We start from the raw sequence: 27,739 nt of genomic DNA on the forward strand, positions 1-27,739 counted from the left end.
CCAGTGGTGTGCTGCCTGCATGCAGTGCACGTCCAGTGGTGTGCTGCCTGCAGGCAGTGCACGTCCAGTGGTGTGCTGCCTGCAGGCAGTGCACGTCCAGTGGTGTGCTGCCTGCAGGCAGTGCACGTCCAGCGGTGTGCTGCCTGCAGGCAGTGCACGTCCAGCGGTGTGCTGCCTGCACGCAGTGCACGTCCAGTGGTGTGCTGCCTGCAGGCAGTGCACGTCCAGCGGTGTGCTGCCTGCACGCAGTGCACGTCCAGTGGTGTGCTGCCTGCACGCAGTGCACGTCCAGTGGTGTGCTGCCTGCAGGCAGTGCACGTCCAGCGGTGTGCTGCCTGCACGCAGTGCACGTCCAGCGGTGTGCTGCCTGTACGCAGTGCACGTCCAGCGGTGTGCTACCTGCACGCAGTGCACGTCCAGCGGTGTGCTGCCTGCACGCAGTGCACGTCCAGCGGTGTGCTGCCTGCAGGCAGTGCACGTCCAGCGGTGTGCTGCCTGCAGGCAGTGCACGTCCAGCGGTGTGCTGCCTGCAGGCAGTGCACGTCCAGCGGTGTGCTGCCTGCAGGCAGTGCACGTCCAGTGGTGTGCTGCCTGCAGGCAGTGCACGTCCAGTGGTGTGCTGCCTGCAGGCAGTGCACGTCCAGTGGTGTGCTGCCTGCACGCAGTGCACGTCCAGCGGTGTGCTGCCTGCAGGCAGTGCACGTCCAGTGGTGTGCTGCCTGCAGGCAGTGCACGTCCAGCGGTGTGCTGCCTGCACGCAGTGCACGTCCAGCGGTGTGCTGCCTGCAGGCAGTGCACGTCCAGTGGTGTGCTGCCTGCACGCAGTGCACGTCCAGTGGTGTGCTGCCTGCACGCAGTGCACGTCCAGTGGTGTGCTGCCTGCACGCAGTGCACGTCCAGCGGTGTGCTGCCTGCACGCAGTGCACGTCCAGCGGTGTGCTGCCTACGTCCAGCGGTGTGCTGCCTACGTCCAGCGGTGTGCTGCCTGTAGGAGAGTAGGGTCTGCTTCCTATGGTCACCCCCACTTTTTGCTTTTGTTTCACTGGTTTTCGACTTAGATGTGGCTGTGGGCCTGCTAATCAGACCCACAGCCCAGATGCTCTCTCTCTAAATTCACACCATGTACTCTAGGTACATCACCAATTGAGAATTGGTTCACCTTATCAGCCCCTGTAGAAGTGTACCCTAGGTACCCAGGGCATAGGTGTAACCAAGGCCTACCAGGGGCTGCAGCATGAATTATGCCACCCCTGGCTGGCCATCTAAACTGACACAACTGGCTGATCACTCAGCTGGGGCAAGGTTGTGTAATCACAACTTGCTTAGGTATAGTATTCCTATATCTACCCTTTTATATAGACACACAGTAACCTATAAATCACTCCTATGGCAGGCCTTAACAATCCTGGAGGCAGAGTGCTTGGTTTTGTGTGAGAGGGTGCTCTAGCATGAGCTGAGCCTGTCTGCAGCTTTCGGAACCATATCCTTATAGCTGTTCTATGACATAGCCATACCATATACTCTTAAATGCATTATAATCCTCGCGGTTAAATGCTAACTTTGGTTTGGCTTTATCTAAACATGTCGTGTAAGGTGTCATACGCTTTGGAATGCTACCCCCTCGCCAATTGGGAGAAGACATGTTGTTGCTGACTATCCCGGTTAAAGTTAACCAGAGCCCCAGCGTCACAAAATGGACGCTGCTGCCACAGACACAAGTCTGACCTCCTGCTGCTGGGAGTCCTTCCAGTCACGGAGGTTTGGACAATAGGTTTCCTGCCTGGAGAGGTGCGAGCACCACCCCAGACAGGACTTTGTGTATTGGGACAGGGAGGGCTGAATAGAATGAGACACTGCCTGGGGCGCCATAGGTGCTCCATGCATACCCCAGTTCAAACCGGTTGCTGGGGCACTCCAGCCCCAGCTCTGGCGCGTAACTGGACAAAGGAAAGGAGGTGTAACCACCCCCCTCCTGGTCCCACCCATAGGAGGGACCTAGAAAGTAATCCAGCCCCTTTTAGTTGTATAAAGGTAGGAGCTGAGTCTTAGGACTTTAGATTAATCCTGGAATCGAAACTTAACACAAAACTCTGGACCTTCGATGTTCTGCTGAAGCTGAAGACTGAAGAATCTCCCTTGTGGCCAAGGAGTGACCACCCTGGGCAACCAGGCACCATCCAGCAAATCAACTGCTTGCTTTGTCGACGCTCCCGCCGGGACCCGAGCACAGAGCCTGACAAGACCCAGACTTCCAGACCTCTCTGACCCTCTCTTCACGTCTGCAGCATAGCTGAGATCCGTGGAGGCGACGAGACACGTGGGACCGGACATCTTGAAAAGCCTGCAACTTGCTAACTGTGCAGCTCCTGAGGCATTCTCGAAGCTGTGCACTGGGGATTGAGAAGCTCCGAATCTGAGCTCCACCTGCACAGAAGATCAGCCCTCCACACTCCACGAGTTCTGCGTGGGGCCCTTCTGCTTGTGCTCTGCTCGACGCATTGTTCGGTTGCTGGTCCGTTGGCTAGTAGCCTCTGTGACGACAATCCTTTTGAACCAACTCGCTGGTCTGGTTTCTCCAGACTGGCCCCTGCCTCCCTGCAAAGGTGAGGCACCTCAGACCTTGCTGGTCTGCACCAGAAGCCTTCTTTGAATCCTGCGTGGGTTGCCTTTGCAAAGGCTTGTTGACTCCAATCCGGCGGTCGACCCCTCCATCTGCGAGAACCATCGTGGGACAGCTCGCCTCCAGCACCTGGTCATCCTCGACGCCTCCTGGTCCGCGTGGCTGAACAGACAAGCTTCAAGACAGCACCTGATTGGTCCTCGACGTCGTCTGGTTCCTTCTTGGTTCCACCCGGTCACTGGCTAGTGACCTAGACTCTGTCCCCTCTGCTTTCAGGTCCTCTTCATCCTCGATCCACCCTTGGATCCACCCGGACATCTTCCGCCTGGTCGCCTGCAGCATCTTTTTTCACAGGCTCCATAGACTTCAACGTGAAACCCGACACAACTTCACACTTATGCACCCGCCATCTGTGGGTGAGGTAACGCGAGTACTTCGGTGCTCCCAAGGGTATTGACTATCCAAGTGTCTAGGTTTTTAGTTGTTTCCTTCTAGCTAGACCGGAAGTGTTCTGAATTCTTCTTTTTCTAAACTAAGTTCCCATTGACTTAACATTGACTCTCAAGTGTGTGTAAAGACACTGCAGGCGCCGCCTGTGGGCCTCCTACTCCTAAACTATTGATCAGATATCCAGCGGCGGTCGGCTGCCTGCAGACTGTCTGCCTATCCAGCGGCGGTCGGCTGCCTGCAGACTGTCTGCCTATCCAGCGGCGGTCGGCTGCCTGCAGACTGTCTGCCTATCCAGCGGCGTTCGGCTGCCTGCATTCCGTCTGCCTATCCAGCGGCAGTCTGCTGCCTGCATTCCGTCTGCCTATCCAGCGGCGGTCGGCTGCCTGCATTCCGTGTGCCTATGCAGCGTCGTTCGGCTGCCTGCATTCCGTGTGCCTATGCAGCGTCGTTCGGCTGCCTGCATTCCGTCTGCCTATGCAGCGGCGGTCGGCTGCCTGCATTCCGTCTGCCTATGCAGCGGCAGTCGGCTGCCTGCAGACTGTCTGCTTATCCAGCGGCGGTCAGCTGCCTGCATTCCGTCTGCATATCTAGCGGTTGGCTGCCTGCATTCCGTCTGCCTATCCAGCAGTTGGCTGCCTGCATTCCGTCTGCCTATCCAGCGGCGGTCGGCGGACCTGCTTTCCGTCTGCCTATCCAGCGGTTGTCGGCTGCCTGCTTTCCGTCTGCCTATCCAGCGGTTGGCTGCCTGCATTCCGTCTGCCTATCCAGCAGTTGGTAGCCTGCATTCTATCTGGCTATCCAGCGGCGGTCGGCTGCCTGCATTCCGTCTGCCTATCCAGCGGCGGTCGGCTGCCTGCATTCCGTCTGCCTATCCAGCGGCGGTCGGCTGCCTGTAGACTGTCTGCCTATCCAGCGGCGGTCGGCTGCCTGTAGACTGTCTGCCTATCCAGCGCCTGTCGGCTGCCTGCAGACCGTCTGACCGTTTGATTTTTAAGGGACTAGTTTGGGAAGGGTGAGTTGGAGAATAACGTTTGGGGCTCCTAGTGTAGGCAGTTAGTCTGAAGCAGTGACTTTGAGTTTTACATTTGATGTTCTGTGATTGTTTTGTCAGACTCCCCTGGCTCCTCGCTTTCAGTTGGGCCTCTGTCTTGTTCATTTGTAATTCTTTGGGCTTCGATCACTGGTCTTGGACTAACATCTTCTTTCATTCCAACCGTTTCACCAAAACTCCTCTTATGGTTGTTTTTTTCCCTACAGAAATGATCCTCCGGTCACGTAAGATCCCAGTGAGAGAACTTTCAGAACCAACCACACCCCGCACCCCACGACCCCGGAACTCTGATGCAAGCCCACGAACCCCCAAAACCCCCCGAACACCTGGGTTAGAATTGAGGGCCCAGAGAGCGGTGAGTGCCAACCAAAGCATGCATGACTCTGGGGGCGGAGTTATTTCCTTCTTCGCCAATGCATAGAATGACATTTAAAAAAAATTAAAAAAGTAAAAGAATTTTCCCTTTTTTTAATATAAACATCTGGCTTGACGGAAATGGTCAGGTTTGTTGCATGTCTGTTGGGGGGGTGGATGGGTGTTGATACATGATCACTGTCTTGAATGTCTTTCGGGGGGCGCGGGGAGGTGGGTGAAGTGGTGCCGATACATGGTTTGTCTGTTCTCCATGGTTTGGGGGAGTGAAGCGGTCTTGGTATAGGGTCAGTATCTCCTGCCAGTCTGGTGGGGGAGTGATGCAGTGTTAAGACAAGCTGTGTTTGTCCTGCATGTCTCAGGGGAGGGTGGGAGGTCACGCGGGTTCTGATTGGGCCACTATCTGCCCTGCATGCTGCTTCTATCGGGATTGGCGCCCATCAGCCTGAAATTAGATAATAAAAGTGGATTATTCTGTTTTATTCAGAAAAGATGCAGATCATCCTTATGTGGCCAGGAAGAGGAGGAACTGTTTACAAAGCCCATAAAGAGAGCTTCAAGGGGGGAGAAGATGAAGCGAAAACGGTCAGAAGAGATTCAAGGTAAAGCCAAAGCAGATTCCAGATTATTTCAATTAAAAAACCATCCCCACATCTGGAAAGCAGGGAGCTTCTAATAGAAAGCGTGCCCATCTAAGAGACGGGGAGCGTCTCCCATGAAAAAGCCATCCCCGCGCCATGGTTTAATGCAGTGTGTACACCGAAGAGCCAGGGACTCGCTCTCATTAACGAACATGTTACTTACCTTCGATAACGCTTTATCAGGTATAGACTATATCTAGCTGCAGATTCCCTACCTTTGAATTTTCCCAGGCTTTAGGACTGGATCCAGAAGATTTTCCATGAACGTACCCCTATGCGCTGGTAGGTGGCATTGATGGGCTGAGCATGCATAGTCCGAGACGGAAGTGACTTCAACGGCACCTTTATAGGCTCCACCTAGGCGCGCAGACGTCCGTTTCTTTTCACAACTTTTCACACCAGAAGTGTGGAGCCATGAAGAGCACTGAGCGTTGAGGAGGTAAACCAGAGGCCTGAAAATGATCCGCCCGGTCCCTAGAAATCCGTTCGCAGAGTGCGGGGGATGAGTGAGTCCGTAAGGACTCTGCGGCTAGATGGAGAGTCTCCCTCATAAGGCATTGCCAAAGGTAAGTAACTTGTTCATCTGATGGAGATGTCTAGCAGCAGATTCCTTACCTTTGAAAAGATACCCAAGAAATACCTCCCCGAAGGTGAGTCTGCTGACAAATTTCACACAAGGAAGTCCTGCAGGACCGAACGGGTGAAGTGACCATCTCTATGGACATGACTTTCCAGACGGGTATGTTTGGAGAACATGTGCAGGGAAGCCCAAGTTGCTGCCTGGTTGATATCCAGAACCAGCCGCTGCATCCCTGCTGCGGTCCCGCCCACTTCCTGCTTATTAGCAAGTGCGCCGAGCGGACGCGCACAGCAGTGCGCCACAGGCAAGCCTGTCTGCGCCTGTTTGACGCCAGACGCCAGGTACCCTGTCCGTTTTCATTCCCTCAACCTCATCCTGAGATACCCTGACTGCTGATGGCCATAATCCGATACACCAGTCAGGCGCTTCGCTCCTTAAATACAGCCTCTCGCTCTCCACAGGAAAACCTCCCACACCCACAGCGTAACATCTGCACTCGTGGTAGCATAAAAGCCCCCAGTAGCATTAAACATAACAAAAGCGAGCTTGGTCCTCGCCCCCAGACAACCCTAGTCTGCTTGTACTGCAATGCCCGGTCCCTCTCTAAACACGCCCTAGAAATATGGTCGCCACTCGACACTGAAAAACCAGACTTGCTTTTCGTCACTGAAACCTGGCTTCAAGAGTCCTCCACACCCGATATCTTTATAGCCTTACCCCACGAATATAAGATTCACAGACTCGATCGTCCCGGTAAAAGAGGAGGGGGCACCGTAATCATTTATAAATCCATATCATCGACTCCCACTTAGAAAAATGGGGCGAAATGTGCCTCACTACCTTAACAGCTGGGAATAAGGAGTCATGGAAGGTTGCCCTTATTTATAGACCCCCAGGTGCCAAAACCCATTTTGTAAATAAACTCATGGAAGTCATAGCACCACATGCCCTGGCCTCCGGTAACTTTCTCCTACTAGGGGATTTCAACTATCATGCGGAACAAACTCTTGACCCCCATACCAGTGACCTTATTACCAGTATCAACTCCTTAGGACTAAGCATACTAACCACAGGCCCTACTCATATTGCTGGTCATTCATTAGATCTATTATGCACTAATTCCCCAAAGGTAGTAATCCGTCAAATACTCCCAGTCCTTTCGTCTGACCATTATGTCATTAAATTTCACATTGCAGGCACCCCTATAAAGCCTCAAATCAGTAACCAAGCAAGACTGAGTAGGCCATGGAACAAGATCAATTTGGATTCCTTTACCACCCATTTCATTTCCCCTCTCATCACTAAGACCACCGATCCAAACAAAGCAGCTGTCGATCTTGAACTTGCGATCTCCTCGACCTTGGATAGAATTGCGCCATTAAAAGAATCTAGGCCTCCCACTAAAATCTCCCCATGGTTCACTCCGAACCTGAAAAAGATAAAACTCTCTGTCAGGACAGCAGAAAGGAAATGGCGTCAAACCAAAGCCCAAACTGACTGACAACAATATAAAACAGCGCACAGACTTTATATGAAGGAAATCGCTACGGCAAAAAAAGTACTTCAAAGCAACAGGATAACTCAGGCTTCCAACTCGCAGAGAGAGCTATATAAAATAGTTAAAGAATTTACAAACCCCCCTGCCTGTCTCGCTAAATCAACTCTGTATCATCTTACTTCCACGAAAAAATCAATGATATTCATAAACTTTTTCCCCAACCAATTCCCCCTATCCAGACCACACCCCTGCTCATTAAAGTCAACAAAGATTCTGAACACTCAAACATTGTCCTCAATGAATTCCTACCTTTTTTAGAAATAGAAGTAGAATCCGCCTTGCACAAAATTAAGTCCGGATCCCCTGGTGATCCAGCTTCCTCCCAGATTCTAGCAAAAAGTGCTCCCGCTTTGATTTCTGATCTAACCAAGACCCTTAATCTCTCCTTATGTCATGCTTCTGTCCCCCTGCACTGGAAGGAGGCCACAATCAGACCAATTTTAAAGAAACCCTCGGCCGACTCTAAACAACTTTCCAACTACCGACCTATTTCTCTTCTGCCCCTATTTGGAAAGGTCATGGAATCTTTGATAAACAAACAACTTGGCACATATTTGGAGACAAACAAATTCCTAGATTCCTCTCAGTCGGGATTCAGGGCGTTCCATAGCACTGAGACTGCCCTGCTTGAAATAGTAGATGATGTCAGGATGACTCTCGATACAGGACAGTCTGCCATACTGGTCCTGCTTGATCTGTCGGCCGCCTTCGACACCATCTCACATCACATTCTCCTAGAGCGTCTTGCAGAGATTGGTGTCGAGGGCTCCGCGCTACTTTGGATCAAGAGCTATCTGACCAAGAGGTGCTCAAAGGTCCAAGTAGGAATATCCTCTTCTAGCTACCAGGAAAACGTTAAAGGTGTACCCCAGGGGTCAATACTGAGCCCCACGCTCTTTAACCTATATGTATCCCCCTTGGCTAAGGTGATCAGAGCTCACGGTTTTGGAACCGTATCCTACGCCGACGACACTCAGTTACTGATCACCGTCTGCCCGGATCCTGATGAAACCAAATTGAGGTTCCAAAAGTGCATGGTTGCAATTCATGATTGGATGGCCAACAACTTTTTAATGCTAAATGCTAGCAAAACGGAGAGTGTGCTCTTCGGAACGGCCGATAAGCTCTGTACAGATGAATGGTGGCCACCAACACTAGGACCCTGCCACTCTCCCAGGTATTCAGTTAGGAATCTAGGGGTAATAGTCGACAACAGGCTGTCCATGATGAACATGTCAATAAAGTAGTGCACACCAGCTTTGGACTAATGCGCAGTTTGAAGAAAATTTTCAAATGGATCCCCCTCCCGTCACGCATGCCCTTAGTCCAAGGTCTCATCATCAGCCGTGTAGATTTCGGGAATGCCCTGCTGTCCTCTATTAATGAAAATCTTCTGGCAAAACTCCAGGTACTACAAAACACCGCAGCCAGATTAGTGCTTAACCTGCCCCCCGCACCTCATCACTGCCCTGCCTCAAGACCTTGCACTGGCTCCCTATAGAGAAACGCATAAAATTCAAATTAAGCTGCCTAGTCCACAAAACCATCCATGGACAAGGACCGATATATCTGGGAAAAAAGCTTAAATTCCATAGCTCAGCCAGAACTCTCAGATCCTCTAGCAAGCTACTTCTAACTGTTCCCAAAGTTTGCACTGTCAGAAATGGCGATAGGGCCTTCAACAAAACAGCTCCTGAAGCCTGGAACGCCCTGCCCCTTCACATCAGAACAGAACCCAACCACCTGAGATTCCGTAAGAACCTTAAAACCTGGCTTTTTTAGTCACCTGCTCACTGTCTCTGTCTTGTGGATCTGCAAGCGCTCTGAGACCTTCGGGTGATTTATGCGCTATATAAAAGCATTTTACTATTACAATTACAAATAAGAGCGGTGGGGGATTTCGACAGACGATGACGAGGGAAAATGAAATAATCTCACCCGCCCCACCACTCTTACCTACACGGGCCACAGCTGTCCAGGATCCTAACTCCACGTGCTACTGCAGATGTCGCAGCTTAAGGCATGGTGGAATGAGCTAGGAAGCCTTCCGAAGGTTGCTTTTTGGCAGGCTGAGTGGAAGAGTGATTGCCGTGCACGGTAGCTTGGGATACCAAAGTCTCTGTGACCAGTCCAGAGCCACAAGGATGACTTGGGCCCCGTTGTTCCTGATCCTCTTGAACTGTGGGCAGGAGTGGTATGGGCGGAAAGGCGTACAGGAGGCCTGAGCTCAACTCAAGATGAAAAGCATCTCTGAGCGAGAGTCGCGTTTGGAAAATCCAGCAAGCAAAACTGCTGCCATTGCGCGTTCTCAATGGAAACAAACGGATCGAACCAAGGCGCTCCCCACTGTTGAAAGAGACCTTGCGCCACCTCCGGATGGTGACACAATTTGTGATCCTCCAAGCATCGACAGGTGGGTTTCTCCTTTCTCTCATTCAGGGAACCTGCCAGGTGTTGAACCACCAGGGATTTGCCCTCCTGTTCCAGTCATGTCCAGAGATGCAGGGGCTCTTGATAGAGGGTCCACGATCCCACCCGCCCTGTTTCTGGCAGCACCACATGGCTGTGGTGTAGTCCGTGAACACCTGCACTAACTACCTTCCCTTGATGGAGGATAGAAAGACTGGCCAGACCACTGACTTACCCGACCCACGCAGCTGGGTACCGTGCTGTCGGCCAAGTAGAGGCGGAGGACCATGCGCTGCTTGGTGGCTGGCAGGGAATTGGTGCGGTTGGAAGCCCCTTCCGTATCCACGAAGGGCAGAATGTAGGTGATAGGGGGCCATAGAAATGTCCAAGAAATTGACCGTAGCCTCACTGCCTTTGAAGCGTTCAAGCGCCGAATATCCCTTGTCTCTGAAGAGACTGGTGCTATTAAGGGCTCATGTCCATATGGGAAGCCTGGACATCCCCCGAAAAGCTAGGTGTCCTCATCCAGGTGTGGCGCCTCAGAGCCCCTGTCGATGAAACCGCTCTGCTCTGCGAGCCTGTCCAGTGGATAGTCCACTTTGCTGTCTCTTCCCCCATTGGTAACACCCTCAGAGTGTACAGCCAGGGATTCCTCCGGGACGGCAGCACTTACGCAACTGTGTCCGACAGAGAGTGGGAGCAATGCGCCAATAGGCATGCAGTGTTTAGACTGCAATGCCAGGCTTCTTTCCAAAGCAGTCCAGCCCCTTGGATTCCCTATCCCGGGAGGCAGTAGGGAATGCGCCATGGAATATTGAGGCTTGGACCACGTAGCTCTCCTGGGTAGGATGTTGGGTGAGGAAATTTTGTTCCCCCTGGAGTCGGGCTGTGGGCATGAGAAAAACAAGGACCCCCTGGGTAGTGATAATATATAGACTCCTAGGGCAGGGTAACCAAACATGTGAGAAAAAAATCCTAGGCCATCAACTAGATGAATGAACAATTTGACCTAGACCAATACTGAAAGGAGCAATCAAAGAAGAGGGGAATTAAGTAAAAAACATGTTTTTAATTGGTAAATTATAATTCATATAGACATATTGCAATAAACAGAATATATGCTAAGAAATAAAACATTAATCAATACACAATATATTTAAATATTAAAAAGTAAGGTACATAACATATACATAATATACATAATACATTTCAAAGTTCATTTAAAGTCCTTGTTGATGCCTGAAATGCTGGAGAAAATTAAACTTAAAAACACTCGACGCGCGTTTCGGCAGAAAATGCCTTCCTCAGGAGCTGTGGGCAATCATCGTATTCACAGGAGCCTCTGCGTTGGGTTTGGACCAAGTCCCCAAAAGAACATCAGTGAGGGAGTCACTGAACTGGAGAAGCGGTTTGGATTGGAGGCTCCTGGTTGCAGCACCTCTGTCAAACTGTTAGTCTTGACTGTCACCAAAGGCAACAGAAGGTCAAGGACCTCAGCCGCCCTGCACCAAGAGATCATACGAGGGTCCCACCTCTCTAGCTATGGTAGGGAGAGAAAGCATACCAGTATCTAGAGCAAAATCCAGTCCACTGGCTTCACCCAGTTCCTTGCACCACTCCATGCCAGGGTCCTCCTCATATGACTGCTATTCTCCAGGGTCCAGCGACCCCTCCCATTCTTTCCTGAGTCCTAAACCAAAGGGAATAGAGATCAGAATCTGATCTAGGTGGCAAGGCTCATGTCGGGGCCGCAGTCGGCGTCCTGCAATTCCCATCCGGCTCCGTATCGGAGTCGGGTATTCCAATGGGGATGGCAACGGCAGAAGCGTTGGTATTGGGATCGATGTCAGGGATGGTCAAGTTGGTGCAACCAGTATCAGTCCGTATCCAGGAATGGGTCCATGGGGAACTAATGAAGAGTGGGCTGAAGCATCCGGTGCAGAATGAGATGGTGTCCATTCTGACCCTGTGGGGCCCAAAGGCGGGCGTGCCAGAGGGGTTGGGCCGCCCAAATAAGAGGAGCATGGCCTCGCAGAACTTATCTAGTTGGGCGGGGGATGCTCCTGCTCCCGAAAGTCGTTGAGGCGTGGAGTCGGCCCAGCGCAGTCTCTACTGTGGAATGGGAGCTTGCATGTTGATGCTTTTCCCTAGTCTGCCAAAGGACGACCGAGGACTTGGAATCGGACGACGACTTGGGACTCCGTGAGCGTTCCCAGGACCTTCCTCTCAACTGGGACCTCGATTTACAGGTATTTGCATGCTGGGCTGCCAAGAGCTTTGGGGACTGCTCCCTTAAAGTCTTTGGGTTCATGGCGTGGAAATGGGAGCCCTAGTTTTGGTCCTGGTCACGCTAAAAACAAGACCTGCAGACAAGGTCTGTGCCCATCACTGACATCTGCCAATAACAGGCTCCGCAAGGCTTGAATCATGTCTTCCTATATAACATCTTCCTAACGCACTAGGAGGAAAATACTCAAACACTTGCCAAAACACTGAAAAAATCCATTTAAACAGTGACTGAAGGGTAGCTAGTCTCCAGAGCAGCACTAGCTGCTGGCACAGAAAGAAATGAACGGACGTCGGTGCGCCTAGGTGGCGCCTATATCTCGGCCGTGGACGTCCTTTCCGATGACACACGCTGAGCTGACTGGCGCCACCTACCGGTGCAAAGGGGTACTGCTCACTAGAAATCTTACGGATCCAGCCTGACGCCAGGAAAAATTCAAAGGTGAGGAATCTGTATCGAGAAGTCTCTATCAGATGAGGCATCCACACGTTTGGGTGTCATGCAGTGTGCTTAAAGAATAGGGAGCGACCCCACTGCCCAAGAGAAGGGGTACCACCGGTAAACAAAGATATGGAGATCTCTTGGGTAAACCCAAAAGGTTCACAACACTACTCGTATTATCTGATTCCCCGTATTCAATGAACAAAGGACACACAATCCATACACACACAGTTTACCATGGACCCTACTTGGCATGTATAATACACACATAGCCAGGTGTGTAGCCAGGGCCCTCAAGGTGCCCGGTTGCAGAGTGGTTACACCGGGTCAAATGTTCGTACGACAACACAGGATAAGTTGCTGTTGGATTTTTACAGTTCTAAGACCCTACCCAAAGAACCCCGAAATAACCTCTGGGAACAAGGAATGTTGGAGAGCCACCCCACCCGTTGATATCTCAGAAACCAGGATACGTATACCAGGGAGCCCGGGTGCATAGGGAAGATATGGTGTCGGAACCACCTGTAGATGCCAATGGAGGTTCGTGGAAGATCAGCAGCTACAGAGTCTCGTGGGCCAGGCCGGTGGAGCCAGGACATGGAACCCAGACGAGAAGAATCTGAAAGCAGAGATTGGACAGAGTCCAAACCACACAGAGGTTTCCAGGAGACACAGGAGCATAAATGTGGAAGAGGTGAGGCGCAGCGGCCAGGGTGCCTGACTCCGGACCACAGGGTTCACGGTTCGATCCCTGGCTCCGGCGGCATGTTAGCCCAGCACCATGTGACTCTGGGCAATAGCTCGCTTAATCTTCCTGACGGCCCCCAGCGCCGGGACACCTCCGTTGGAGGTAGCTGTGCGCTTTACAAACTCTGGCATTAATATATATAAAACCAACCCTTGCTAGAGGTATTTACTGAAGCACGATGAGCTTTAAGAGGCAGCTGTGAAAGCCGGGCAACGATGCCGGAGCACAGGAGCCTCTCATGAGCTGTCCCACGCCGGTCAACGAGTGCAGGAAGATCAGTGGCCAGCAGGGCCACCATCATGCCTTGGCAAACGCAAACAATGGGTCACAAAAGAAGATTCTGCATTGCAGACCAGCAAGGTCTCTGGGACTAGCCGTCCCTCAGCACGCAGGGGGGCCAGCAGGAATTGATTGAGCCCCCTCGAGGACCTTTGGAGGCACAGGGTGTCGCAGAGAAGCCACATGAGATAAAGCCCCACGATGCAGAGGATAGAAGCGGGACATCGTTCTTTGAGCTGTGCACGGCTGGGGCTTCTTGGAGCTTAAAGAAGTTTCACGAAGAGAGCCAACAGGCCTAGACAACGAAAGAAAGGCACAGTGAACATGGGGGCAGCTCACGTCGGCTGGAGAGGAATTAGTCATCCCAGTTGCAGGGAAGACCGGACAAGCCTCTGAAGAACTAACAAACCACAACCTGTGTTGCCGAGCCGGGCGATGTCTGAGGGACAATAGGATCAGCAGACCGGTCACCGCCGTAGCGGTGCCTGAGGATGCAGAGAAGTGACTCCTTTACTTCAAGGGAGATTCCTTCCAGCGTGGTTGCAAAACCAGGTTCGGGGCAGCCCTAATGTAGTTGGACATCTCGACTTGCCAGTGTCCACTACATACCTTAAAAGGGCTGTCCTGCACTTACAACGCCCAGAGAATGGAGTCTGAGGTTTATAGGGGTACCTGTGCTCCTGCAGGGTCCCACACACTTACAACCATACACCCTGCCCTTGGACTGAAGGGCCTGCCTTCGGGATAACTTCTAGGTTAAAAGTGCAGTGACCGCGATGGCAGCTCTGCAGACCTTATACATGCTGCAGCCCATGGGAGACCCCTAGTGGACCAATGCCGTAGGTGACTCCGTACCGTATACTAGGGACCTACAGTGCCAATTGTGGGGTGTACAAAGTACTTACCATGTAATTTAGAGGCAAGAGCACTACCGCTGGGGTCCTGGTTAGCAGGATCCCAGTGAACTACAGTCAAAATACACTGACATTAGGCAAGAAGTGGGGGGTATCTATGGCAGAAAGATCCTACTTTCCTACAGTGTGCATATACCCAGGAGGCAGGGGGTGTCCCTCACTAACAAACCATCACCAGCTCCAGGGTCTAATGCAGTGTGTGCTGCCCTAAGAGGCAGGGGGCTTCTCTAACTAACAAGCCATCCCCAGCACTAGGAGTCCCGTGCAGTGTCCCTGCATCTCTCAGAAGCAGGGTGCTTCTCTCACTAACCAAACACCCCCAGCAACCCAGAAACTCATTACTTATGTATTTATTTATTTATAAAGTTTTATATAGCGTGAACAAGATACCGAGGGATAGCCGAGAGCTTTACAATATGATGGAAGGAAGGTCATAAATGCAATATCCACATCAAATAGGAGAAAAAAAAAAAGAAATGGTTCTCGACTTCCGACATGGGACAGCTCGTGCACAGCTCCTGGTCTTCCTCAGCATCACCTGGCCTTCTATTGCAGCAAGATGTAAGCATTGGAATGCTGCAGATGTAATAAATAGCAAATGATGTGTTGAATTGAAGCGTCCAGCGGATCGATTTGATAGTTATTGCAGCATATCACAAATCGCCCCCACTCTGCAGCATAGCAAGCTCTTGTGCTAGGACGTCTAGCCTCTTTAATGACGTTCATGCAGACATTAAAGTAGCCAAACTCTAAGATTTCAGGTGCCAGATTGCAAGATTGAGATGACTAGGATCTGGATGTCTTATTGTAGGACACTGGCTCTATATATATATATATATATCACACCAAAATGAGGTATAGTGTGGGTAGAGTCCAGGTGACCCCAGAGGTAGGGAGAGGTTAAAGTTAGATAAAACCTTACTCTATATTTGTGGTAGCTTGGTCGAGCAGTAAGGCCGTATCAGAGGACAGTGTGAAGCATTTGATGTACACACTCAGTCAGCAAATGCATTCACACACAAGAACTGAACTCTAGGCCACTTGTTTTTATATAACGAAATATACTGTTGTTTATTTTTAGGACCAAGCAAGTCTGGCACAGGCGAGCATTAAATACTTTACAGTAGTGTATGTGCAGGTGAGCGGCAGGGAGCTCCTCTGAGACCACCCGTCGCACCACAGCCTACACACCAGGTCTACAAATGCTACTAGCAGAGAATGTCTGTTTCCAACCAGTGGTGAATCGGGGTTCTTGTGCAACACAAAGAAGTAACTCACTGTCTATATTGGGTTTGCAGGCCTGGAGGAGACTCCTCTGAAGTCACGAGAGATGCGTGTCCACTTCCAACTGGACGAGCCCTTCCTTGGCAAGCCTGAGCTTCTGAGCAGCATTTATTCACCGGTCATCAACTTCTTCTCACCTCATAGTGGGGACCGTGGTGAGCGTCCTATTGAGACATGTCTCGGACCATGGTCTGTTGTATACAAACAGATGGATGTGCACTATGGGAGCACAGGGGGCAATGGTGTGCATATGCGCATGAGAGAAAGGACGAGAGTGTATAGTACAACAAGAGAGGGCCCTGGTGTGTCTATACATTGATGCAAGATGTGATGTAAGTGCAAGTTGTGAGCAGAGGGCCATGGTATGCTTACACTCATGAGATGTGATGGATGGCTGTAAATCTGGGGAGCTGACATCTACCCGAGACAGTTCTGTTGAATCGGTCTTGTATCCTCAGTGACTGGTCCGTGCTGTGCATTGTTGTAGGTACTGTTGCCCCGGTAGTCCTTCTTGCTTTAGGTACCCTTGCCCCGTCTTTGCTTCTTTTCCTAGGTAGAACGCACACCTCTGGAGCTTGTTACCCTCCTAGGAGCCCATGGGATTCTGTTCCCTTCGTGTTTACTTCAGGGCACGGGTCGTTCGTTCTTGTCTGCATTAGCTTTAGCCCTTTCTGGTTTAGCCTGTCTAAGGCCCACTGGTAAGCTGCTATGGCCAACTACTTGGGGATACCAGTTTGTGAATCAGCCAGATGTTGTTGGAGCAACACAGGACAGCTGTTCAAAAGACACTAACCAGAGGTGATAAACATCTTCGTAAACTGTCCTTTTCACCACACCATCGAACCCCTCTGCACCTGATGCACACCCTGCATCCAAGCACCGCAGGAGTCTCGCTGAACCTACACGTCCTCTTCATGCCCTGTAGTATTTAGCTGGGAGTCCTTCCAAGCTGATTGCATCCTTCATGCAGTCCCTAAACTCAAGAATAACCTTGTTCCCAATCAGGGGGAGGTGACTTGGTTGAGGTGCTGCCTTCTGTTCTTCATTCAATCAATCAATCAATCAATTTGGGTTGGTAAAACACAACTACTCACCCGTGACGGTCTCAAAGCATTGAGTGCTGGGGTCATCCAAAGAGCCAGGTCTTGAGGTTCTTCCTGAACTGGAGCCGTGTGAGGGCTTGGTGGAGGGGGCGGTCGTTCCAGGCCTTGGCTGCGAGGTAGGAGGTGGACTTTCCGCCCGTTCTGATCTTGTAGATGTGTGGAATGGTGGCTAGTGAGGGGTCCGCTGATAGGTGTCTTTTGGGGGCGTGGAAGGAGAGGCGGTTGTTCAGGTATGTTGCTCCGGTGTTGTGGAGGGCCTTGTATGCGTGAGTAAGGAATTTGAAGCTTATTCTTCTACCGATAGGGAGCCAGTGGATATCGCAGAGATGTCGGGTGATGTGGCTGCAATGGGGGATGTTGTGGATCAGTCTGGCTGCGGCGTTCTGCATCGTCTGGTGTTTGCGAAGTAGTTTCTTGTTGATTCCGGCGTAGAGAGCGTTGCTGTAGTCCAGTCTGCTGGTGATGAGGGTGTGCGTCACAGTTTTTCTGGATTCGGATGGGATCCATCTGAACATTTTTCGGAGTTTGCGTAGGGTGTTGAAGCAGGCAGAAGATACGGCGCTGATCTGGCCGTTCATTGAGCGATGAGTCTAGTATGATGTAGAAGTTTTGTACGTGGTCCTTCGGGGTGGGGGGCTTTCCGAGGGTGGGGGGCCACCAGGAGTCTCCCCATGCGGAGGGGGTGGAGATAAGGACTTCTGTTTTCTCAGAGTTGAGTTTCAGGCAGCTCTTTAGCCAGGTGGAGATGGATTTCATCCCTTCTTGTAAGTTGTGTCTGGTGATGTTGGGTTTGTTGGTGAGGGAGAGGATAAGCTGGGTGTCGTCGGCGTAGGAGATGATGTTGAGCCCGTGGTTTCTAATGATAGGTGCGAGGGGGCCATGTAGATGTTGAAGAGGGGGCCATGTAGATGTTGAAGAGGGTAAGGCTGAGAGAGAGGATCCGTGGGGCCCTCCACAGTTGGTCTCTGTTCGTTCCGAGCGGGCTCCTGACTCGCTGAGTTCTGCCGGTGAGAAATTAGCATATCCAGTCGGACCTTTCTGCGCATGCCGGCATTGTAGAGTCTGGTGGCTAGTGTGCGGTGGGAGACGGTGTCAAAGGCAGACTAGAGTTCCAGGAGGATGAGAGCTGCCGCTTGGCCCTGGTCGAGGAGGGAGCGGATATCGTCGGTGGTGGCAAGTACGGCCTTCTCAGTGCTGTGGTTGCTGCGGAATCCGGATTGGGAGATATCCAGGACGTTGTTAGCATCAATGAAGTTTGCTAGCGGCGTGTTGATGGCCTTTTCGATGACCTTGGCGGCAAACAGAATCGGGGAGAAGGGCCTGAGGTTTTCGAGGTCCGTTGGGTCTGTGGAGGGCTTCTTCAGGAGGGGATTGACTTTGGCGTGTTTCCGGTCATCGGGAATGTGGTGGTTTCGACGGAGCAGTTGATCGTCCCGTGTAGTTTGAGCACGATGGTTGTGGCAGCTCTGTTGAAGATGTGGGGTGGGCAGGGGTCTGAGGGTGCTCCTAAGTGGATGATCCTCATGGTCTTTAAGGTGTGTTCTGTCATGAGTGGGGTCCAAGTAAGCCGGGTCTATTGGGTGGCGTCATTGGAGGGGGTGGGGGTGGGGTGGGGGGTGGGTGGGTTCGGGGCGGAGGTCTTGGTTATGGAAATTGTCGTAGATCATCTTAATCTTGAGGTGAAAAAGGTTAATTCAGTCACTCAACTTCTTTCTTGAGTTTGAAATGTAATACTTGTCCCAGAAGATACGCCGGTGGTGATTCTCACCATCAATCCAACATGATGTTCCAGTTGAGAAACCACAGCATTGCGGGGTATGAATGACGGTGGTCACAGAAGCGGGGGCCTCTTTGGCGGCCTCCACTTTAAAAGCTTTTTACATTCAGTTCCAGCTTTCACTCCTCCTCTCACAGCACCTTTTTTCTCGCTCAAGTGTGGTCTACCCTGTTCTTCAGCACCTACCAGTCCCATGAACACCTTGGTGTTCTGCATGTCCAGCTCCGTCTGCTCAATCTCCATAGTTCAAATGCACAGTGAGAGGATGTTCATAGGCATCTGCCTCTTATGCGTTCGTCTCCTGCACTGGCTTGCAGTCAAGAAGTGCATTGATTTCAACGCCTTGTGCGTTGCCTTTAAGGAACTCCATGGCATTGGCTCAGAGTACCTTAAGCACAGCTTTCAATGGTAAAACCCACCCAGACCACTTTGGTCTGCCTCCGCACTTAACCTTATAGTGCCTAAATACACAAAAGGTGACTGGGCGGCGGAAGCTTTATTGTGGGCACAACCAGACTCTGGAACTGAAAAAGGGAACTGATCTGCTAGCTTTTAGAGAAGCACCCAAACCCTGGCTTTTTAACCAATAATTCAATTCTCTTTTTCCTCTGCTGCAGGCCGCCTCTCTGAGATCAGCGCCTAGACACCCTCTGGTATAAGTTGCTCTTTATAAATGTTATTTTTCATTTAACTTTCATGTGGATTTTGAGGAGAGCGACATGGGATCCTGTATTCAGGAGAGCTCTACTTCACCAACCTTCAGTGCATGCACCTCTTTGTCTTAGTTGTAGTATTACAGACAGTGACCCCAGAAGGGCTGTGGTACAGTCACCTTTGTGAGCGATGCTCATTGTTACCAAGTATTGACACCAGTTGGACCACAGTCAGGACACGTGTGATACGAATAGGGTGCAGGATGTAATCTTACAGGGACCCTTCTGTGATGATTGGGGTGTGAGAACTACTTCCCTCTATCCTGCTTCTTGCTCCTAACTCTCCATAACCTTTGCCCTTTTGAGTGATCCCCTTTCTCTTCTCCCATCCATATTCTCACTGATCCACTTGTCTCCTTATGCAGCTCTCCTGGGTTCTGTTGGTACTCTGAGTTTAGAGGTGTCTGTCTGTCTTACTTCCAGTGCCCTCTTTCTGTTCCAGACTGCTGCAGCCACCCCATGCAGAAGGTGAAGAGGAAGCGTCCTAGGCCAGAAGATGCCCCATACTTCAGTGAGCTTCCGATCGATGACTCAGAGGACCTCTTCAGCCGGTGAGTACCTTCACTGCTTGTGGGTGCCCCCAAAGTGGCAAAGACCACTCTTAACCCACAGGTCGAATCAGCCCTCTGCTGGCTTGGCCCACAGGTGCCCCAAAGACCAGGAGTGTCTATTCAGCCAATGAGATCCCACTCCATCTACATATTTCTCTTCAGGCCATAGGCGCCTCCTCGCTCCATTGGTGTCCACCCTGCCGCCTAGTGTGTGGGTTCACCTCCCCCATAGGGTTCCCGCATAGCTCAAAGGTTCAGAGTCTGCACAGTTTTCTCTTCCACCTCCACCCACCGCAGTCCCATCGGTCCATGGGTAAGCCCTCCCCAAACATCAGTGGCCTCATTCTTTGACCTCGTCAACACATCAGCTGGGCGACTTGTTCTTTCGCCCCTTGACCAGCACTGCCTGTGACTCCCATCTCCGGAGATGTCACCGCTCCGGCTTAATAGAAAGGGAAATGGGTAAACGGGGACTTGTTCTTTTCATGAATCTTCTGTAAAGTGCACACAGTAAGCTTGAACATGATTATGTTACACCATCTGCATGGCACACATCTCTGAGGAAAGAGAGAAGTCTGAGGATCTAGTATCGCAAGCTTCAAGGACCTAGGGATCCAGATTGCATGCTAAAGGTCTGAGGCAGCTCCAGCTCAACAGAAGACGTTCTTCAGCGTCATATTTTATACCAAGGACACCACAACCAGCGCACAGGAGCTGTTTCTAGATCACAAGGAGAAACACAGGAATTAGGCAGGCTGGTGAACCTCCAGGGATAAGCCAGGAGGGTCCATCAGCCTAAAGAGATTTACGAAGGTACGCTTGAGCGCAGGGTGCTACAGGGACTGAAGAAAGTCTTTCATGGTTGTACTCCGCATAATAAGGAGTCCTTTCATTTTCTAAAGTTGGTTTGTGGGGTTCAGATTTGTACTTCTAAACAGAACATCTGTCACTGCCCATGAACTTCCTTGGTGCCCAGCCTGTTGCCTTCCTTGGTGCCCAGCCTGTTGCCTTCCTTGGTGCCCGGCCTGTTGCCTTCCTTGGTGCCCAGCCTGTTGCCTTCCTTGGTGCCCGGCCTGTTGCCTTCCTTGGTGCCCGGCCTGTTGCCTTCCTTGGTACCCAGCCTGTTACCTTCCTTGGTGTCTGACCACTCTTCTTCTTTGGTGCCCGCTCTGTCGCCTTCCTTGGTGCCCGGTCTGTCGCCTTCCTTGGTGCCCGGCCTGTCTCCTTCCTTGGTGCCCAGCCTGTTACCTTCCTTGGTTCCCGGTCTGTCGCCTTCCTTGGTGCCCGGCCTGTCGCCTTCCTTGGTGCCCGGCCTGTCTCCTTCCTTGGTGCCCGGCCTGTCGCCTTCCTTGGTGCCCGGCCTGTCGCCTTCCTTGGTGCCCGGCCTGTCGCCTTCCTTGGTGCCCGGCCTGTCGCCTTCCTTGGTGCCCGGCCTGTCGCCTTCCTTGGTGCCCGGCCTGTCGCCTTCCTTGGTACCCGGTCTGTCGCCTTCCTTGGTGTCTGACCACTCTTTTTCCTTGGTTCCCGGTCTGTCACCTTCCTTGGTGCCCGGTCTGTCGCCTTCCTTGGTGCCCGGTCTGTCGCCTTCCTTGGTGCCCGGTCTGTCGCCTTCCTTGGTGCCCGGTCTGTCGCCTTCCTTGGTGCCCGGTCTGTCGCCTTCCTTGGTGCCCGGTCTGTCGCCTTCCTTGGTGCCCGGTCTGTCGCCTTCCTTGGTGCCCGGTCTGTCGCCTTCCTTGGTGCCCGGTCTGTCGCCTTCCTTGGTTCCCGGTCTGTCGCCTTCCTTGGTTCCCGGTCTGTCGCCTTCCTTGGTTCCCGGTCTGTCGCCTTCCTTGGTGCCCGGCCTGTCGCCTTCCTTGGTGCCCGGTCTGTCGCCTTCCTTGGTGCCCGGTCTGTCACCTTCCTTGGTGCCCGGTCTGTCACCTTCCTTGGTGCCCGGTCTGTCGCCTTTCTTGGTGCCCGGCCTGTCGCCTTCCTTGGTGCCCGGTCTGTCGCCTTCCTTGGTGCCCGGTCTGTCGCCTTCCTTGGTGCCCGGTCTGTCGCCTTCCTTGGTGTCTGACCACTCTTCTTTCTTGGTGCCCGGCCTGTCACCTTCCTTGGTGCCCGGCCTGTCTCCTTCCTTGGTGCCCGGCCTGTCTCCTTCCTTGGTGCCCGGCCTGTCACCTTCCTTAACTTAGTAGCCCACTTTCCTGCTGATTGTATACCTTCAGCCAGATCAGTTTTCAGTCTGCTCTGAAATGCCCCCAACTGTTGCTTCAGTATCTTCTTGGCTGAATTCCTCCTGGGAGTGTGATGCAGTTGGTGGCAGCCAGGCTGCTCAACAAGAGCAGGCGTATGTTGACCTGAGCAACGGGGGTCGCACGTAAAAATACACAGGAAGTAATAATAGTGCTGCATGAAAGTGGATGAATTGATGACACCAGACCGAACGCCAGTGCTCCTAACCGAGAGATCTTCTTTTTTCAGACATTCCTTTGTGTACAACCTGCCCCCACCTTCCGACAGCCCCTCTCTGAAGAGGAAAGACATCCCGTTCAAGACCCGCAGCGCACCCGAGAGCACCCTGGTCCTGGATCTGGTAACTCATCAACACCATTGGGGGCAAAGTGGCTGAAACTGGGATATGAGAGAGCTAGCAACCTAGTGCCAGCTTACTGAGGGGACTTGGTAACAGAGAGGGTGAAAGCCAGGGGGCTGGAGAAAGACGTGGATACTGAGTCAGTGAAGGACACACGTTCATGCCAGGGGAGCTTGGGAAACATGACATCTAATTACAGAGGGAATGAAGAGAGTAAAGAGCATTTAAGCCAATGCCGGGAAAGGGGGGGGAGGCGGAGGAGACGATTGAGGAAATATGTATGCCAATACCAGGGTGGGTAGAGCAGTGAGTGGGGAAGAGGGTTATTGCCAGTGGGCTGTAGAATCCTGAGGGTACTACTATCATGGCAGCAGTTGTCAGAGGCACGTGTGGGTGAGAAGAAGCACAAATGGTATAAAGGGCATTGTAGGGATGACCTGTGAGTACTGGGAGTGTGGGCATGAGCATTGAATATAGAATGCCTGTGGAAAATCTTGTACACAAATCCTTTTCATTCCACTCTTTAATACTAACCTTAAGCCAGCTTCCTGTGGAGTACTTCAGGGATCAGTACTGTGGCCGATACATGTCGGCAGATATTGATCCCCTTAGCACAACTCTCACATGTGGTGGATGTAGATAAGTAGGATCCGCTTCCATTGTTACCCTTACTTTTTGCTGGTGTCATTCTGTTTTCTGACTAGTCTGACTGGGATCCTGCTAATCAGGACCTCAGTCACTGTGCTCTCCCTCTAAAATTGACTATGGTAAGTACTTTGGTACCTTCCCAATTGACTACTGGTGTGCCCTTCTAAAACCCTAGTACGTAGTACTAAGATACCCAGGGCATACGTACACTAGGGGTCTCCCATTGGCAGAAGAATGTATTATGCCATCCATGAGCGACCAATCAAACTGTGACTACAGGCCGGCCATTGCAGCCTGTGTGAGCTGGAGCTAGCACCACTTACGATAGATATGTTTCCTTCTATCTGAGGTCACTGCACTTAAAACCTATAAGTCAACCCTAGGGCAGGCCTTTCAATCCTGAAGGCAGGGTGCTTGGTTCCCAGTGTGAGGGTGCCCATGAACGAGCAGGACACCCCTACAAACCCAAGAGTCAATTCTCCAGGCTTTGTAAGTGCGGTCAGCCATTTAATACATATAGAGGACATCAAGTCAAATATGAGATGTCTAACTATATAGCGGCTGCACTGAAACCGGTTATGTTTGGTTTCAAACATTTTGGGATCCTACCCCAACACCGATTCCAGTGCTGGACGTAGGATCCCATGTACTGGGGGGCTCCCCTAGGGATCCCCCCTGTATTCCCGGTACCAGCCTTGCAGGGTCTAACAGCAAGCTACTGCTGCTGAGGACCACAGACACAGTTCTGCCCTCTTGCTGAGCTGGGCTCGAGCAGGGGAAGGTAGAAGGATAAGTTACTTAACTGTAATCCTAGTTCTCTTCCAGGGGTATACTCCTCAATAGTCATAAGCACTGAATAATCCCCGCCCACGTGCGGGGACCCCGGAGCATATATAAAAAATACATATATGTGTATGTTTAGCTTAAAAAAACATATGGAGTACCTTCAAACATACATATATACATGAATACAAATCTAAACATGCAGCCTACCATAACTTAAATAGGCTAATATGTTATGTTATGTTATGTTAGAACAATTTATTATGCGCACAGCGACCCCAGCGAAGGAGCATCCCGGCGCAGAGACAACGGAGCAACACAACATAACAAGGAGACAATACCACAAAGGGAAGCTAAAACAGGAATGTCTTAATGGCTCTACGGAAAGACAACAGGTCCTCAAGCAGCCGGATTTCAACTGGGAGGGTGTTCCAGATTAACGCCGCTTTCACCCTGAAGGAACGACCCCCCCATCCTGCTGAGCCTAATTCTAGGGACAACAGCAAGGGCCAGACCTTGAGATCGGAGGTTACGGGTGGGGACATAAAAGGCAATGGAGTTGGCCAGACTCTCAGGACCTATACCTCTTAGGATTTTGAAGGTCAAACACAAGACCTTGAAAAGAATACGCTTCCTAACCGGAAGCCAGTGCAGGGAGCGAAGAACATTAGCCACCGGGCAAAACCTAGGTAAGCCAACAATGGCAATATGCCAATATTAATTGGGTTTTTCATTAAACTGAAAACAATTCCATATTTCTGTAATGGAGAACATGCACTCCATTAATGTTCCAATTCAGTCCTTTATTTTCAGATAAAAAGGCAAGTAATAATAGGCAATTAGCCCTTAGTCTGCATCGATGATAAAACATCACTGTAACAAAAACTGGCACCCTGCCTTTAAGAAGTCCAGGAACCTGGAAACCGTGCCTTTAAGCACTCCAGGAGCCCCCTGCTCCCTTTATGAACCACATGAAGTACCTCTGTCAGGAGGTTAGTCCTGACCGCCATCGTAGGAAGCTCAAGGTTGAGAGCCTCGGCCGCCCCACGCAACACCACTGCGTATGACGCTCCCTCCTTCGTAGCCACAGTAGGAGGAGACAACATGCCAAGTTCAGGGAAGGTGTCCAGACCACTGGCATCCCCCAGTTCCTCTCTCCAGTCCTGTTCAGATTCTAGCTGATCTGTCGGAGGGTCACCTGACCCCTCCCAGTCCTCCTCCTCATCCTCTGGGTGCCAATCCTTCCGAAAAGGGACCCCAGGAGTGAACAGGGGAACAAAAACACAGCTCGGCTCCGGATCCAGCGTCCGGCGACGCCGGTCTGGCTCCGGGTCCACATCTGGATGGAGCCCGGGGTCGACACCGGCCGTAGCGCAGACCGGCGTCGAATGAGGCAGCGGGGCCAGAGAAAGCTGCGCCGGTGGAGGAGTAATAAGGTCAACCGGCGCCGATCCGGATCCAAGCCTGGATCCAAGGGGTCCTGCGGCCCCCCTACTGAGTCTGCGGGTCCCGAAAGCGCGCCGGCAGGTTAGGGCTGCCCAAAGATGGCATGCATCACCACGGAAAATCTAATAAGCTGGGCAGGAGTCGCCCCGGGTCTCAGGAACGGAGGGAAGCCCGGAGTCTACTCTGGGCTCAGCGCACGAAGCCGCGGGAAGGGCACCGCCCGCATCCCTTGTTGCGTCAGCTGACCGACGAGGGGAAAGGTCGAAGAGCGACAATGCTTCTTTGACTTCTTCTTGTGCTTCGACTTACCCAACCACGAGTGCAAAGACTTCGAAGACTGATGATGGCTCCGCGACCGTTCCCTCGAACGGCGCAGAGCCGACTGACTGCATTCAAGAAGCTTTTGGGACCGCTCCCGCAATGCCTTCGAAGCCATGGACCGGCAGTCGGAGCATTACTTGTGGTCGTGGTCGCGCTCCAGGCAAAAGAGGCACACGCGGTGCGGATCCGTAACCAACATCAGTCAACTACAGGAACCGCATGCCTTAAAGCCGGGCATCCCTACGTGCACCAGGAGTCGTAGACTCAAAAAGATGTCAACAAAAGTCGCTCAAAAAGTTCAGACAAAAAGTGACTGAAGGTACTGCTCTCTCTTTATCTGTGCTGGCTTGCGCAGAAAAAGAAAGAACTAACGTTAGTGCGCGAAGGCGGCATCTCAGTAGCTACCGCAACACCATCCTGGCAACATGACCCCAACGACGAACGCAGAGCTGATGGACGCCACAACCGACGCGCAGAGGTCTGCTGACGGAAAACTTTCTGGATCCAGTCTGACGCCTGGGTGTAATTCTAAGGTAATGAATCTATAACTAACGTGTTTCATTCAGATTTCATTTTTGTCCTTCTTTTTGCCTGGAAGTACCTGGAATAGGTGCCTGTCCCCCGGTGACTGTGGGGTACGGATTCCACCGCTTTCTTCTGTAATAGGATGTTGGCCTCCAACCGTAGCAATGCAAGATGGGAATTAGACTGTTTTGGAAGGATGGACGGTGGTGGACTGGTGAACCAGAGACAATATCCATTTTGCACAATATTCAGAACCTTGGCTTTTTTTGTGATGTTTTGCCACTCTGCTAAATAATAAGTAATGCTTTCACCTACCCAAGCGTGTAACCGGAGAGGGGGGAAGTAAGAACTCATGGTCTGGACGCTATTGCCTGTTTACCTCCTTGGGCAGGCTGATGGGTAGAGCGCCCTTTTGTCTGTTTCTGTTGTTGCTGGAAATATCTCTGGTGTTGCTGCTGAGATCTGCCTGTGTACCGCAGAGGGATTTGAGCCCTCTGAGAATAAAAGGGACGCTGGTAGGTTGGAAGATTTTCTGTGCTCCTATGTTCTCCGTAGACCCACTGCTTTTAGGGTATCCATTTCGCTCTTCATTCTTGCCATTTATTGTCAGCGTGACTTCCAAGGAGGGCAGAGCTGGAGAATGGAAGATTTTGTATGCAATGCTGGCTTTGAGGCTTGAGGGATGTCAACCATACCCAAGCATGTCTCCTTAAAGTTACTCTGTGACAATAACCATGAGCGGCCAAACGGATGACTCCGCCGCAGCGTTAATGAACTAATTATATACCATAACCCCTCATTTACGATATACAGAAAGTCTTTCCTCTTATCTCTAGGGAGATGCTCAGCAAAATGCTGGATGGAATCCCAGAGGGTTCTATTATATCTGCCCAAAAGAGCTGTTGCACTGGCTGCTTTCATGGATGTTGCATACTTTGCTGCCTGCCGAGTCTGGTTTCCTGCTCTCTTTATCCGGAGGAGCTGATGATGATGGAGAAGAAGAGTGGTGTTTATTAGCCACCAATATCACAACAGAATCTGGAGGGGGAGCAGAGCGGAGGAATAAAGGGTCTTGATCTGGAGGCGGGTATTTCTTCTGCAACCTCAAAGAGCAGTTTTAAGGGTGGGCGATGTTAAGAACCGATCCATGGCAGGTTCTAGAAGGCCAGGGACCAGTGGAAGGAGTGGTCTTGAAGCTGTTTGCCGGTGTAGAGATTCAATTACAGATGTGGAAGGTGTTGGTACCGAAATCTTTATATTCAGCTTGACTGCTCCACGCACTCGTACCTCTTGGAAGGTTGTGATTTCATCCACAGAGGAGATACAGGGCAGTGGAGAGTCTGATAGTGTTGGAGAGTGTCCTCTTATAGATGAGGAAGGAGTAATGGTATCTCTGCGATGAGACCTGTATCTTGACCTTGTGTGGTGTCTGTCGTCATGATGAATGGCGCAGAGATGATGGGGAACGCCTTGGAGTGTGACGAGAATGATAGCGAGAGCAGTGGCGTGCTCCAATAACGTGACCTATTTCTGGGAGTAGGATCCCTAGGAGGAACTGGTGTTACTGGAGGAGGCGCTATTGGTGGAGAAGACATGGCTGGTTGAGGTAGTGCCTATGGTGGAGGAGGAGGGGAAGAAGACTGAGAATGGGAAGTAGGTGACC

At 51.6% G+C, this 27,739-nt stretch overlaps 1 protein-coding gene across 2 annotated transcripts in view; it reads left to right on the forward strand.

Annotated features, from left to right (window-relative positions):
* The window catches only part of ADAMTSL5 (ADAMTS like 5), a 287,008-nt gene that overhangs the window by 192,358 nt on the left and 66,911 nt on the right, over positions 1–27,739 (forward strand). For both annotated transcript variants that reach the window (XM_078668537.1, XM_078668538.1), the window contains 5 exons: positions 4,328–4,476; positions 4,981–5,095; positions 15,649–15,789; positions 19,670–19,778; positions 22,242–22,353. In XM_078668537.1, the coding sequence (XP_078524663.1) occupies positions 4,328–4,476; positions 4,981–5,095; positions 15,649–15,789; positions 19,670–19,778; positions 22,242–22,353 (626 nt within the window). The remainder of the gene's footprint in view (positions 1–4,327; positions 4,477–4,980; positions 5,096–15,648; positions 15,790–19,669; positions 19,779–22,241; positions 22,354–27,739) is intronic.

The sequence above is a fragment of the Lissotriton helveticus genome, chromosome 12 (genome assembly GCF_964261635.1).
Source record: "Lissotriton helveticus chromosome 12, aLisHel1.1, whole genome shotgun sequence".
In the NCBI taxonomy this organism is placed as follows: domain Eukaryota; kingdom Metazoa; phylum Chordata; class Amphibia; order Caudata; family Salamandridae; genus Lissotriton; species Lissotriton helveticus.